The sequence below is a fragment of the Erythrolamprus reginae genome, chromosome 2 (genome assembly GCF_031021105.1).
Source record: "Erythrolamprus reginae isolate rEryReg1 chromosome 2, rEryReg1.hap1, whole genome shotgun sequence".
Taxonomy (NCBI): Eukaryota; Metazoa; Chordata; class Lepidosauria; order Squamata; family Dipsadidae; genus Erythrolamprus; species Erythrolamprus reginae.
The window spans coordinates 294,711,308-294,727,463 of NC_091951.1; the positions used below are offsets into that span (position 1 = coordinate 294,711,308).

The 16,156-nt window shown below is 39.4% G+C and overlaps 1 protein-coding gene across 7 annotated transcripts in view; it reads left to right on the forward strand.

Annotated features, from left to right (window-relative positions):
- SEMA6A (semaphorin 6A) overlaps window positions 1-16,156 on the forward strand; it is a 212,168-nt gene that overhangs the window by 147,356 nt on the left and 48,656 nt on the right. For all 7 annotated transcript variants that reach the window (XM_070742905.1, XM_070742901.1, XM_070742907.1 and 4 more), the window contains exons 9-12: window positions 783-871; window positions 1,768-1,985; window positions 7,533-7,664; window positions 10,950-11,105. In XM_070742905.1, the coding sequence (XP_070599006.1) occupies window positions 783-871; window positions 1,768-1,985; window positions 7,533-7,664; window positions 10,950-11,105 (595 nt within the window). The remainder of the gene's footprint in view (window positions 1-782; window positions 872-1,767; window positions 1,986-7,532; window positions 7,665-10,949; window positions 11,106-16,156) is intronic.

Consider the following 16,156-nt stretch of genomic DNA (forward strand, 5'->3'; position numbering starts at 1 on the left):
GTCAAATAGCTTAACCTTCATTTGGTCACCTATCCACTGGCAAAATTAGAATTACATTTGAATATAACTTCCATTGCTTCATTACACACAGCATAATTATTAAGCTTACCTAAGCAATTGTAGCATTTTGAAGTTTTTGAATCTGTGTAGAAATAAAACCCTTGTGTCTATTTGATTGCAACCTTCAGTTGGGTGAAACAATGTACCATTGACCAATAATTTTAGAAGCAATATTCCTCAGATGGGTTAATTTACAGAATACATCCAAAATTTGAGATCTATGGCCCCCGAGGCATTGAAATTTGGCAAAGTTGTGGCTGCTTCAGTTCTGCTCTGCCACTTCACTGCTGCTGTCACCCAACATGTCATTGTCATTTTCAGTTCTCCCTGCTAGCTTTCTACAAGGAAAGTCAGTGGAGAAGTTGGCAGGAAGTCAGAAGTCAATCCTGCTTTCACTGCTGTGTGTGTGTATGTATGTATGCATGTGTCCCCTATGGTCACTCTGTTTCTTTCTATAGATAAGAATTATGCAGATAAGAATTATGTCTGAAATGATGACCAACAGATAGTCATGGATGAAGTTAATTTACTTGTTTCATATATATGTCCTTTTCCATAGCTCTTAGAGCTCTGACTTAGATCCTGTTGATTTATGATCACACTGTATGATAAACTAAATATGTCCTACAAAGGCAGATGAAAAATATTCAACTCAGATTAGATTGATGTTAGTGTTTCATGGAAGTGTTTATATTTATGAGTGCTTCTTTTCTTTCTTTCAGAACCATATTTTGTTCATGCGGTAGATTATGGTAACTATATCTACTTCTTCTTTCGTGAAATTGCAGTGGAATATCACAGTATGGGGAAGGTAAGGAGAATAACCTTGAAGTGAGAGCTATAAATCATAATAACAAGGTCACTGTTGTGAGAACGATTCTGCTGCTCATGCCAAATTTTGGTAGGAATGAGGCATGGTGTTATCTTGATATAAAACACCTTATGATGGCTTAAGGATAGTGGGAGTTCTACAAATCTGAAGGGCACCAGATTAGGGAAAATCTAATATAAAATATTTTGGCTTGGAATAACGACAAAGTTTTCTTTTTAATGGAACCCCATTAAACTGGAAAACATATGGCAAATTGATTTAATTCAAAGCTCCAAATAATCTACAGCAAGACTGACTTTAAAGCCAGGGAGCAGCTGCATTTGAAAGACCTTCCTATGAACAGCAGAAGTAAATGAGGAGAAATTTCAGTCTTGCCATGTAATAAAGCACAATGAAAGCCTTTACTGAAAAGACCTTTTAAGGAATATTTCCACAATAAAAGGCTTAGAAGGTTAAAAAGGAGAAAGCATGAATAAAAGCTTGATGAGTCTTCCATATTTTTTTTAAATAAAATATGCTGAGGATATGGGACTTCGGCTGCCAGTATGGGCCACATGGATTGCAAATACAGAGTGTCCTTTTGTTTGTAGGAAGAGAAAGATGAGTGGCCTGCATAGAAATGAGTTTTACATGGGCTGAGAATGAATCTCCTGAAGGATTTATGGCTGGATGTGAAATGTCAGAAGCTTATCTTTCATAGCACACAGTTCCAAAGCTGAATTTTGTTCTATTTGTTATTTGTCACAGATTATAGGAAACTGGAGATCCAATTAGGCACCCAGTTCTGCCAATTTTGCTTTTTTTAAAAAGAAGGGAAAAGCAGAATTCTAGTAAAAATATATTATAGATTCTTTATTCCCCTTTCCACATTGCAGGTAGTTTTCCCAAGAGTAGCTCGGGTTTGCAAGAATGACATGGGTGGATCTCAACGAGTGCTAGAAAAGCAATGGACTTCCTTCTTGAAGGCACGATTGAACTGTTCCGTACCTGGCGATTCGCATTTCTATTTCAACATACTGCAGGCAGTTACCGATGTTACCCAAGTTAATGGCCAGGACATTGTCCTAGCAACTTTTTCTACTCCGTATAACAGGTAATGGTTTTAGTAGAGGATGACTGTTTTCAACACACTTGATAATATTGCTTTAAATAAAGAGAAATAGGCTGTTAAATACTAACTTGCATGTAATATCAGTAAAAGCATCTTTACTATTTGATATTGCAATCAATAATGTGATTATTCTGCTTTTTTTATGATCTTTCAGCTTACACTAACTAGTTAAGAAGAATTTAGAATTTACAAAATGGGAATCTTTCACTACATAAGACATTTTTGCTTCCTTCCCATTTTTCCTTGTAGCCATTAGAAAAATAATCTATTATTACGAACTTTATTTGTTTATTTATTTATTTATTTATTCATTTTTTTTATGCCACCCTTCTCCTTAGACTCAGGGTGGCTTACAACATGTTAGCAACAGCACTTTTTTAACAGAGCCAGCCTATTGGCCCCCACAATCCGGGTCCTCATTTTACCCACCTCGGAAGGATGGAAGGCTGAGTCAACCTTGAGCCGGTGATGAGATTTGAACCTCTGACCTTCAGATCTATAAGTCAGCTTCAGTGGCCTGCAGTACAGCACTCTACCTGCTGCGCCACCCCGGCTCATCCTTTTGATCCTTTTCTTCTTATGATTGAGAATGGGTTTTTCTGCCCGTTCTCCTAAAATTTCAGAAAGATATGAAAATCCAGGAAAACATATTGGCAATTCAGTTTTGGAGTGGGGGTTTTGTTATTGTTTTTAATTAAAATATTTTGAAAGTACTTGTCAAAATCTTTCACTGCGTTGCTTACATGCTTGTTTGTCTACTTGTCATTAGGGAATCTGTATCTAAAACTCAGGGTACATAAATTTTGAACTCATTTATTCTCTGTTTCCTGTATTGTTTGCACCTCCAAGACTGCCTTCTGCCACACGAATCCCAGCGTCCAGTCAGGTCCCACAGAGTTGGTCTCCTCAGGGTCCCATCAGTCAGACAATTTCGGCTGGCAGTACCTAGGGGAAGAGCCTTCTCTGTGGGGGGCCCGGCCCTCTAGAATCAGCTCCCCCCAGAGATTCACACTGCCCCCACCCTCCTTGCCTTTTGTAGGAACCTGAAAACACACTTATGTCGTCAGGCCTGGATCACTAGACCCCAGCCTCTGCGCAGTGAATGAATTGGATGTGATAGTATGCATGTGATTTTTCGATTTTAAATGATTAGTTTTAAGATAATTTTTAAATTAACTACTCTATTAATTGGCTTAGAAATGTTTTATATATTGTATCTTTTCTATCAAAATGTTGTAAGCCACCCCGAATCCACAGAGAGGACACAGAGAGAGCATATAAGTCCAATTAATAAATAAATAAAAGGTAACTGATAACATTTGCTTCCAAATTTTAATTAATCACAAGCTATCTCAATGACATTCAGGCTCTAGGAACTATGGTTTGCCAAGCTTTGATCAGAATAGATAATAATCACAGATTACTGTTTGCTTGAAGTTATTTTTATGACTTAAAATTTAAACAACCCTTTTTCAAATTAAATTGTGATAGGAAGCCTTTAGTGTTGACATACAAGTGCATAAAACAGAAGACCGAATGGTGAAAATTCATTCATGTACTGGAGAGATGCACAACATTTTCACTATGACACATGTTCAGTTTGTGGGGCCTTTGACAAGGGTAGAAAGTAAAAAGTCTATGCATCCAGAATAAAAACAACAAGCCTTCTAATAAAAAAATATGACTCCATTTTTTCGTAAGCTGAGATCTATTCTACCACATAGGGCTCTATTTGTAAAATTATCTTTTAATTTATTACAGTTAATTGTAACCTACTTCCTGAACATTGGCAGAAGGGATGGGCAAATAGAAGCTGGGCTGCAAAATTGTTGGGCCGCAGTAATTTAGAAAGATCGCTCGCTTTCTATCGGCGTCGGCGTCGTGGAGATTACTTGCTTGTAGGAAAGTGTGGAATTTTGCCATGTAGGACATCTACGGTTCTGAGTCCGGGTTGTAGAATGCCAGTGCTTGAGCCATGACGGAGCTCAGCGGGAGTTTGACCTCCTCGTTGCCACTATTAAAATCAGTGCTCGGAGACTGCTTTAGTTCAATAAGTTTCTTTTATTCATCTTGGTCATACGAAATGCTATCTACAACAACCAACTCCCAACAAGGGCAACGGCTAATCCGTTGCCCTATTTATACATTTCTATTAGGTGGGAACAACAGTTTAATTTTGGCAGTTCTTTTAATTCAAGCCGCGTCTTAACCAATCAGTGATTTTACTGATTATTTCTTTTAAGACATAACACACAGTTTCCTTTGAGGATCTCACTTCAATATTTCTGAACCTTTTTCCACTATAACCATTTCTTTCCAAATATAAACCATTTTATTCATCCTTTATAGGATTTCCAATTTGTTGGATTACCACATAAAGTACTGTGAGATGCTTATGGGCAAAACTGAACAATTATTGCATCACAATGAGCTGACTATGTATTATAACAATATCAGCAGGCTATTTTGGAGATGGCAGGCTTTTGGGAGCCAAGGGAAAAAAAACCTTCTTTCAATCTTTGAACAACATAAGGAATTTAAACATGATATTGCTGGGGAAAAGCTGGAGTTTTGAAAAAGCAAAATAACGGTGAAAAACTGCAACTGTCCTAATGCACAGAGTTTTGCTCTTCGTGAAAGCAATTGCCCATATTAAAAATTGTACCATTAAAACCTTGTACTTCATTGTCTATTTCAGACAGCATCTTCATTACATTGGATCAATAATATATTACATTCATTTTTTATTTTTTATTTATTTATTAAATTTGTATGCCGCCCCTCTCCGTAGACTCGGGGCGGCTCACAGCAGTAATAGAAAAACAATATGCAGTACAAATCTAATAATTAAAACTAAAAACCCATAATTTAAAAAACATGCACACAACATACCATACATAAACAATATAGGCCTGGGGAAGTTATCTCAGTTCCCTCATGCCTGATGACAGAGGTGGGTTTTAAGGAGCTTACGAAAGGCGAGGAGGGTGGGGGCAATTCTGATCTCTGGGGGGAGTTGGTTCCAGAGAGTCAGGGCCACCACACAGAAGGCTCTTCCCCTGGGTCCCGCCAAATGGCATTGTTTAGTTGATGGGACCCAGAGAAGGCCAACTCTGTGGGACCTAACTGGTCGCTGGGATTCGTGCAGCAGAAGGCGGTCCCAGAGATATTCTGATCCGATGCCATGAAGGGCTTTATAGGTCATAACCAACGCTTTGAATTGTGACCGGAAACTGATCGGCAACCAATGCAGACTGCAGAGTGTTGGTGTAACATGGGCATACTTAGGGATTGCTCTTGCAGCTGCATTCTGCACAATCTGAAGTTTCCGAACACTTTTCAAAGGTAGCACCATGTAGAGAGCGTTATAGTTTGGTTCATATGCAATTATTCATGGGCAATTATGCTTCCTCCCCATTTCCTGAAAGGGAATGTTTGTGAACTTGTGCGACTTGTATCTACATTTGGAATTCATGTATCATACACAAAAGGAGATGTGCTAGTTTGTGATGTGTAAGAATTAAATGGTGTGAGTCGCCGAAGCTTCAGCTCTAACCATTTGTGTGTGAAACAATTCTCAAGTATGTCTGGTTCAACTCACTGCAAGCATCTTCTGCTCAGGCACTATTAAAAACAAATGGAGTTGGTAGGCAGAACAATGCATTCCTACACAAGCTCTAGCAGATTGGACTCCTTGTGATTCACAGGGAAATGGAGCATGCCAAGGAAAATCATTCTCCTTCCTCATGGACATGAGCTTCCTTCCTTCTAATAGATATCCCTTTCTTGTACAATGCCCAGCACAACAGATGGCTTGAATGTGGCTATGTCCTTTGCTTTCTGCTATGTAGAACAATAAAAAAAATTAAAAAACAAGATGAAATAATGGGAGTAATTCTGATAATCAGGTAATAAAAGCCATTAAAAGCATTCCCTTATCACTTAAATTTGTGTAAGCACTGGTAAGCCATCGTATACTTTTTCATTTATATAAAAATACTAAAAAATCTTATTCTTACAATCTGTGGAAAATTTTAGCTAATTAAATTAAATTTAGCACTGTGGTAAAACCTATTTCTTTCCCATCTTTTATGCAAGATATCTGAAGGAAAGGGGAAGGGAGTTAGTATCATTGCATGTTTTGGTATACACACACACCACTGCATTTTAGCTACCTGAAGTCAGAGGATGACCTCATCAAATTATTAATAAATCTCCTGTCATTTTGCATTGGGGTGAAATGTAGGCAACATGGTATAATAGGACCTATTGAGAATCAAATTAAAGCAGCTGCTTTGGGAATGTTTAAGGCATGAATTGAAAATACTATTCAGTCAAACACAAGGAATAGACATAGTTTGTTTGGAAGCCAATCATTGTCCAAAATTAAATGTATTTAACCAAAAGAGAACAGTAGGAAAAGAAGGATTTAAAAGACTTGGTAGAATTTTGTCTAAATTTCTTTAAATGTTTCCTTGTTGCATCTTTAATCAATCTTCAGATATTAATGTTCCTGGAGAATTAATTTAATTAGTAGAGAACTTGGCTTTCCATCTGGAGCATTGTCACCTATTACTGATGTAGACTTCTCTCTACTATAATATTTGTAAACTTCTTGATTCTAGCATTTTGTCACATTTTATAAAGTCCAAGTCATAATTATGGAGATGTTTGGATATTTGATTATATCATCTTTGTAAATAGGAATTATTTAACAAATAGCCAGATAGTACTCATTATCTAATCAGAAGCATGTAGCTTAAGTTAAACAAAAATAATGTAGCGGACTGGGTAAGCAATAAATACAGATCAATAAATAATTCATACATGAAAAAAAGCTTTTCCAGAAGTGTTTATATAAGACTGTAATTATATTTGATGATTGCTATTATTGTGTTATATGCAAATAGTCTAAATTTAAATTGGATTGGGGGAGTAAGATGAAACTGCATTTCTTCTTTACAGTTGACTGAATTAAGCAAATCCCTGTTCATAGGAATTCAACCAGAAACATCCAGGAAAATGGAATGACACAACTTCAGCAGCCAAATAGGTTGTGACTGAGCAATGTGCATCTCAGCAAAATATACCTGCTCCGACACATGAATGTTTTCTAAAATGCAACTAGGGCTCAGACAGTATGAAACTGAGCATCTGCTTAATTTTCAACATAAGTTTCTCCAGAAAGAGGTTATGACTTGATAAAATAGTAATTTCTTAGTTTAAGTAACAGGAATATATCTCAACATCTTGGGAGTCAGAATTATTACTGTGCTATTACATTTTTTAAATCTTTTGAAGGTGAAAACTGATAGAAATTGGCTGCCCACTAAATGTTTCAATAGAAATGTCTTCATAAGGCAACCTTTTACTGTCAATGCCAAGAGGTTGCAAGATTCAGAAATGAATGACCTATGACAGGAAGGCTTCTGTGCTGTATGTTTCTCAGACCAAAAAGAAAGAGAGAGAGAGAGAGAGAAATGCATAATTTCAGAATGAGTAACTATTTCTGGAAATGTCACATTGCAGCATCCCTGGCTCTGCTGTCTGCGCTTATGATATTCTTGACATTGCCAGTGTATTTACTGGAAGATTCAAAGAACAAAAGTCTCCAGATTCAATATGGACACCAGTTCCTGATGAAAGAGTGCCGAAACCCAGGTATATTTCTTCGTTGCGTGCACAATAATGCCAGGGTGGAAGCCCTTTGGTTTTCATTTCACGGGAGACGTAAGATATAGTGTAAATGCAAGAGTTTAGAAGTGGAGGCAAATACAGAAATAACCAGCGTGATTCATAGAAAGGTAAAATCTAGGACCTCTAATCCTTGATAAAGGATTTGGTCAGGGAAATGAGAAAAATTGGGTTAAGCAAGCAACTAATCTCTAGAATTTATTTTTAGAAAAGGAAAAAAATGCTTTCCTAACAAAAATATCAAGGTAAAAATTTGGCATACAATGACAGTGGCTCAGTATAGATAATTCTAAGTAATCCTCATTAATAGGCAGAAGCAATAGGTTAATTGTTCCAGCAATAGAAATGATTGTCTGTCAGCTAAGATGAGGTTGATTCTTTTTTAATTCAAATTTTTAATCATATCTATCTATCTATATATGAAGGTCTTGGCACATTCGGGTTTCTTTCCGTGTAAGTTTCAGAGATTCCTGGTGACGTTTTGATGAGGTCTCACTCGTCATCTTCAGGCTGGTGCTTTTGGCCTTGGACTAGGGTGAACATTTGATTTTGCTAGGGTGAACACCTGGATTTTGGTGCTTTTAGCCTTGTGCTAGGGTGAACATTTGGATTTTGTTCACCCTAGCACAAGGCCAAAAGCACCAGCCTGGAGATGACGAGTGGGATCCCGTTGAAACATCGCCAGGAATCTCTGAAACAATCACATTCACCATCATCAGGCTGAAGTTTTAAGCTTCGTGCTGTTGTAAATATGGAATGTTTGCAACTGCCATTTCTTCCTTATATATACTGTTAGGGGTGGAGATTTGGTTTGAATGTAGCAAATAGATTGGGTGACTATGTTTTAGTGATTTGATTGGTTGGTGGAATCACAATTACTTGAAGGATTGACATGGTGATTATTATGAAATGTTTTTTTGTTTAAGGCTGGTTTCCAAATCTCTGGTAGGCGGGACGTATCATCTCTTTTGTTTATGCAGAGGGGGTGTTTCTCAATCTCTATTGCTTCCATAGTAATTCTTTACTAATTTTGTCTGTGTAAAATTCTGCACAAACATAAGATCAAAACTTCATTTGTCACTAACCAAAAAATAGCAAACATCCTAAGGAACCCAAAAGATAAAATCCGACTAGAACACCAAGGAATCTATGAAATCCCTTGCAAAACATGTGCAGCCACATACATTGGACAAACCAATCGAAGAGTGAGCGCAAGCATTGCAGAACATAAGAATGCAGTTAAAAAAGAAGAAAAGACTTCCTCCCTTGTCCAGCACATTAAAAAAACAGGGCACGAAATTGACTTTGAAAAAACAAAATTACTGTCCAAAACAGAAAATTTATATAGAAGAATTACTATGGAAGCAATAGAGATTGAGAAACACCCCCTCTGCATAAACAAAAGAGATGATACGTCCCGCCTACCAGAGATTTGGAAACCAGCCTTAAACAAAAAACATTTCATAATAATCACCATGTCAATCCTTCAAGTAATTGTGATTCCACCAACCAATCAAATCACTAAAACAAAATCACCCAATCTATTTGCTACATTCAAACCAAATCTCCACCCCTAACACTATATATAAGGAAGAAATGGCAGTTGCAAACATTCCATATTTACAACAGCACGAAGCTTAAAACTTCAGCCTGATGATGGTGAATGTGATTTCACCGAAACGTCGCATAGACACTCAAAATATTACACGGGGCAAAACCCGAACTCAGAACAATCTACATACATATACCCGTGAAAATCTACGAAAACTATATATATATATATATATATATATATATATATATATATATATATATATATATATATATGTCACATGTTTAAGCTGAATTTGAAAATTAAGGGAGACTAGGATAGATCTATTTCGGCCTTATTTTGGCCTCATCAGCTAGCCATACCCACTGGGACTTGAACCTGCAACCTTTGCCTTGTAAGGCAGAGAATTATCCTCTAGGCTACAGTATCCAATCCCTACACATACACATACACATACATACACATACATACATACATATACATACACATATATACATATACATACACACACACACACTTTTATTTTCATTATTAAAAAAGAAAATGAAACAATACTAAAATACAAATGGAAATGAATGCATTGATTTATTGCTCATTTTTGTTTTACCACCTTTCTTTGATTTTTACATTTTTTTTAATCACTTCTGTTTTGCCCTTCAGTGATTCTAATAAGAACCTCTGTAGTTTTCTCAGGTACACATTGTTTGTGTAATTATAAGAGTGATATACACAGTCACAATTTACAAAGGTTACAGTATAATCCAATACTGTATCCTTTGTAAATTGCAACTGTGTATATCACACTTATGATTTATAAAAAAGATAACGTTTTTATATTTAATTCAAATGTACATGTAGTTATTCAGCTGATGTTGATTTGCAGGAGTTTCCCCACTCCCTCAGTTCAAAATCTGGACAATCAGCATTACCGCAAACAAGAAAAAATCTATAGAAAAAATAACCAAAAGAAAAGACTTTATAACTTTTTTTGGCCCAATTGCCATAAATTATGGGGATATTCTAGGAATAAATGAAGCATATTTGTACTGTAATCCAAGATAGATGAGACTGTCTTATTATTAAGAGGCCCTACATATTAATACTTTAATGGCTCAAGTTTTCATGCTGTCAAAATTAAAATATTCTTGGAAAGCATACAAAAGAGGAAGCTTACTCTTTGCTGCCGATTACATTTACCCTCCAAGCTGTGTATTTAAAGAGCTTGATATTATACTGGGGGGGGGGGGGGATGAAAATTTTATTCTGCATTCAACATAGTTATCTTAAGTTATTTTAAGAGACTTAAATTTGAAATATGCCTTAAAAATAAACAGAACATTGCCAGACGGTGTGTTTGTTGGCGTACCATATGGGTGGATGAACTGTGAGCACATCTTTACAAAATATAAACTTACAAACCTAATATTCTGTTAAATATATTTCTATTTACTAATAGTCCTAAATTTAGTATTCATGGACGTGACTGCCGAATGCTGAGCTAGGGTCATGGAAACACTATAGACCAAAGACAAAATCAAAGATAGCATCAGTTGGAAGTCTTATGTATTGTTGGGTTTCTTCTACAAAGCCTCTGGCATATTCTCAGCTAATAACAGATGCATATGAAAATCAGCTTATCCAGAATATTTGCACTAAGAAGCGACATAATCATATTTCTTTCCAACGTGTTTTTGATTTAGGCCAGGTTCCTGTGCAGGCTCAAGTTCACTTGAAAAATACACATCCTCCAATGAATTTCCAGATGACACACTAAATTTCATCAAAACACATTCTCTCATGGATGAAGCAGTACCATCAGTTGTAAACAAGCCATGGTTTCTTCGCACTATGGTTAGGTAAATAGCTTTCCTTCCTATTTCTTTCACTAAGAATAGAATAGAATAGAATTTTTATTGGCCAAGTGTGATTGGACACACAAGGAATTTGTCTTGGTGCATATGCTCTCAGCGTACATAAAATAAAATATACATTTGTCAAGAATCATGTGGTACAACACTTAATGATTGTCACAGGGGTCAAATAAGCAATGAAGAAGCAATATTAATAAAAATCTTAGGATATAAGCAACAAGTTACAGTCATACAGTCAACATGGGAGGAAATGGGTGAAAGGAATGATGAGAAAAACTAGTAGAATAGAAGTGCAGATTTAGTAGAAAGTCTGACAGTGTTGAGGGAATTATTTGTTTAGTAGAGTGATGGCGTTCGGGGGAAAACTGTTCTTGTGTCTAGTTGTCTTGGTGTGCAGTGCTCTGTAGCGACGTTTTGAGGGTAGGAGTTGAAACAATTTGTTCTGTTCTAACCCAAATTTGACATTGCACTTTAATTTAGAATTCACACAAGTCTGTCTTGGGTCTCAATAATCTAGGATTTTAAGTGATAATTGATAATTAAGCAAAAATTAGAATTAAAGATAATTAAGCAAACAGGACAGTCCTGAGCCCCTAAAACCAGCACTGGGAACAATATTCCTTAATATTACATAAAATAATCTTAAGTCAGGGTATTAAAGGAAAGGAAATAAGTATAAAGAATTATCAAATTATGTAAAAGCCTTTGAGGAGATTTAATAGAACCTCTCTAAAATGAACTGTCTAAAACAGACTATTAAAGTAGTCAGTTATGACATGTTTTAAGTTTTTATGATCAAGGTTAGACATGAGGTAATTGTCATAGCACTGTTTGATAAATTATAGTGACTAGAAAAATGTTACTAATTTTTACCAGGTTTCCCTCAAACCATACTTCAAAGGAAATACTAACTTCTGTGTTTACTTTTGAGTCATAATTTTAAATGACTCCAATAGAAAATTCTGAATAAAATAATTGGGTAGCTGAAGGAAACATTGGCCAGATATAAAAAGGAAACATTGGCCAGATATAAAATTTCTATGCGGTGTTTTCAGGATGTATTGTATGAGGTCTGTCGGGATACGTTAAGGAAGGTTCAATATTTATGCAAATGTTCAGAGGATAATGTTGATATCTAAATACTGATGTGTCAGCATAATAATAATAATTAATAATTAGTAATAATAATTTATTAGATTTGTATACCTCTCCTCTCTGAAGACTCAGGGCGGCTCACAACATTAACTACAATACAATACAAATCTAATGTTAAAAAATTAAAAAAACTAATTTAAAATACATTATCATAAAAAACCATCAACTACGCAATCATACACACTCAATCCAACTATTCATAATACAGAAGTCAGAAAAGGAGGGGCATTAATCCCCCCATGCCTGGCATCAGAGGTGAATCTTCAGCATTTTGCGAAGGCGAGGAGGGTAGGGGCAGTTTGAATCTCCAGGGGGAGATGATTCCAGAGGGCCGGGGCTGCCACAGAGAAGGCTCTTCCCCTGGGTCCTGCCAGACAACATTGTTTAGTCAACGGGACCCAGAGAAGACTCTGTGGGACCTAATCGGCCGCTGGGATTAGTGCAGAAGAAGGCGTAGGTATTCTGGTCCGATGCCATGTAGGGCTTTATAGGTCATTACCAACACTTTGAATTGTGACCGGAAACTGATCGGCAGCCAGTGCAGGCCATGACGTGTTGACAAGACATGGGCATATCTAGGAAAGCCCATGATTGCTCTCGCGGCCGCATTCTGCACGATCTGAAGTTTCAAAACACTATGCCCCATGTAGAGAATGTTGCAGTAGTCGAACTTCGAGGTGACGAGGGCATGAGTGACTGTGAGCAGTGACTCCTGGTCCAAATAGGGCTGCAACTGTTGCACCAGGCGAACCTGGGCAAACGTCCTCGCCACAGCCGAAAGATGGTGCTCTAATGTTAGCTGTGGATCGAGGAGGACACCCAAGTTGCAGACTCTCTCCAAAGGAGTCAATAATTTTCCCCCCCCCCGGGTAATGGCCGGACAGATGGAATTGTTCTTAGGAGGCAAAACCCACAGTCACTCCATCTTGTCGGGGTTGAGTTTGAACCTGTTGACACCCATCCAGACCCTAACAGCCTCCAGGCACCAGCATATCACTTCCACTGCTTCGCCGACTGGACATGGGGTAGAGATGTATACCTGGGTATCATCAGCATACTGATAATACTTCACCCCGTCTTCTTGGTTGATATCACCCAGCGGTTTCATGTAGATATTGAATAGCAGGGGGAGAGTATCAACCCCTGAGGCACCTCACAAGGGAGAGACCTAGAGGTCGACCTCTGACCCCCCCACTAACACCAACTGCGACTGACTGGAGAGGTAGAGGAGAACCACTGCAGAACAGTGCCTCCAACTCCCAGCCCTTCCATCCGGCACAGAAGGATACCATGATCGATGGTATCGAAAGCCGCTGAGAGATCAAGAAGCACCAGGACAGAGGATAAACCCCTGTCCCAGGCCCGCCAGAGATCATCCATCAGCGCGACCAAAGCAGTTTCCGTGCTGTAGCCAGGCCTTAATCCTGACTGCTGAGGGCCTAGGTAATCAGCTTCTTCTAAGGACCGCTGGAGCTGGAGCAACACCACCTTCTCGACAACCTTCCCCATAAAGGGAAGGTTGGAGACTGGACAATAGTTGTTAAGTATGGCTGGATCCAGGGAAGGCTTCTTGAGGAGGAGGTGCATGAGTGCCTCCTTGTAGGGAGCCAGGAAGGAGGCCCCCCTCTGAGAAGCATTGACAATCTCCTGGACCCAGCTCCGTGTCAGCTCTCTGCTAGCTGAAACCAACCAAGAGGGACATGGAGCCAGGTGGCGGAACTCACAGCTCCATTGGCCCTGCCCACTTCATCAGGTGTCACCAGGTCTAACTCCTCCCAGACAGATGGACAAGGATGGGCCCCAGTCACCTCAACTGACTCATTGTCACTGCTATCCAATCGGAATCAAGGTCCATCCGGAGATGAGTGACTTTATCAGCAAAAAATGAGTTAAAGTCCTCGGCACTGTTCTGCAAAGGTTCTCCAACCCTCCTCTAGTTGAGAAGGGAGTGGTCACCCTGAACAGAGCAGCCGGATGGGATTCCGCTGATGCAATCAAGACGGCATGATACGCACATCTTGCCACCTCGAGCGCCACTTTGTAAGTCTTAATATGAGCTCTTACAAGTGTTCAATCAGATTCAGATTTACTCTTCCTCCACCTTTTCTCTAGATGTCTCTTCTGGCATTTCAACACCCGGAGTTCCTTGGTAAACCAAGGAGCTCTCTGGGATCTAGTGCCACAGAGAGGTTGCAATGGCGCAATCTGGTCAAGAGCCCCTGCTGCAGCCTTATTCCATGCCACAGCAAGAGACTCTGCTGAACTGTGTATAAGTGTATCCGGTAAAGCCCCAGAACCCTCTGAAAGCCCTCTGGGTCCATCAGGCATCTGGGGTGCAACCACCTAATCGGTTCCGCCTCCCTGCGGTGGAGAATTGGAGCCTTGAAGTCAAGCCATAGCTGAAAATGGTCTAACCATGACAAAGGCACAACTTCTATGACCCTTAGTTTTAGACCATCACTCAACTGCTCTGAGAGAAATATAATGTCGAGTGCATGTCCCCCCTTGTGGGTTGGACCCTGAACTACTTGAGTCAGGTCCATGGCTGTCATGATGGCCATGAATTGTGCGAACCCAGAGGATTCACCGAGCATTGGTAGATTCAAGTCCCCCAGGACAATAAGTCGGGGAAACTCCACCGCCAGCCCGGCTACCTCCTCGAGCAGCACAGGCAGGGCTGTTAACATGCAGCTGGGAGGCAGCAACAAGCCCAACTGAACCCCGAGGTCCAACTTCACAAGAAGAGACTCACAACCCGCGATCTCAGAAGCAGCGAATCTGCGCAGGCCAATTGTCTCCTTGGCTATAATAGCCACTCCTCCCACCTTCTCTGGAGTCATGTCTGATGTTGTACCTGAAACCCGGCTGGGCATATTTCAGAGAGGGGAACTCCTCCCTCTAGGCCCAGCCAGGTTTCAGTCACACATACAAGGTCAGCCTCCTCCTCCGGGATCAAATCCTGAATGAATAGAGGCTTGTTAACTACCGACCTGGCATTTAGCAGCAGCAGCCTGAGTCCAGGGTCCGGATTACACTCATCATCAGGACCCCGAGCAGAACTCATGGGGCCAGAACAAGGGATCGCTATCAAGCAGTGTTCCCTCATTCCCCGGGAATGGCGTGTCTCATGGTTCCCGCCATATCTGCCTCTCCCCAGCAGCACCAGGATATTCTGGCCCTCAACCACCCCAGAGATAGGCTCCCCAGCCCTCCTGCCTCCATACCACCAGGCAGGCTGACCTTCTCATTCATACCAATACATTCATTCATACCATACATATCACCCATCCAATTGCAATCATTCATCCTTAAAAAAAACCCTCACTAAATACTAAAAAACAATAAAAATAGCAAGGATATAGATAAAAATTAATTAAGTTAATTAAACTAAGACTAAAATCAGTTCAGTAAAGTACAATAATACATCAGTTCAAGTCAGTGTGCTGTCTTTAAAAAACAACTGAAAGACAGTTCCTTCCACAAAGGGCTGGTAAGTTCTTCCAAGGGAAATAAGGGAAAAGGACTGTCTTTCCAACAATGGTAGTCCAGAGGGAAGGGGGGATTTCACCCCAGTCTCCAACCTTCTGGTTAAGTTCTCACCCCCATTGTTGTAGCCCCCATCTCCTCCACTCCATTCTCTCACATCAACTGGCTCAATGCAGGGAATGTGGCCTTTGCTGGTCTGGTCTTGGTTTCCACAGATCATTCTCGAGTGTCGGCCTCTCTCACTGGTCGGCATCTCTGGCTTCCTGGTACACCACATGGTCTTAAAATGACCATGATGCAGCCGGCCATCATCCTCACTAATTCCTATCTCGATGGCTGGTCCTGGCCCCTCCATCCTGCATATCTTATGGCACTGGCTACTCTCACTAGCCAGC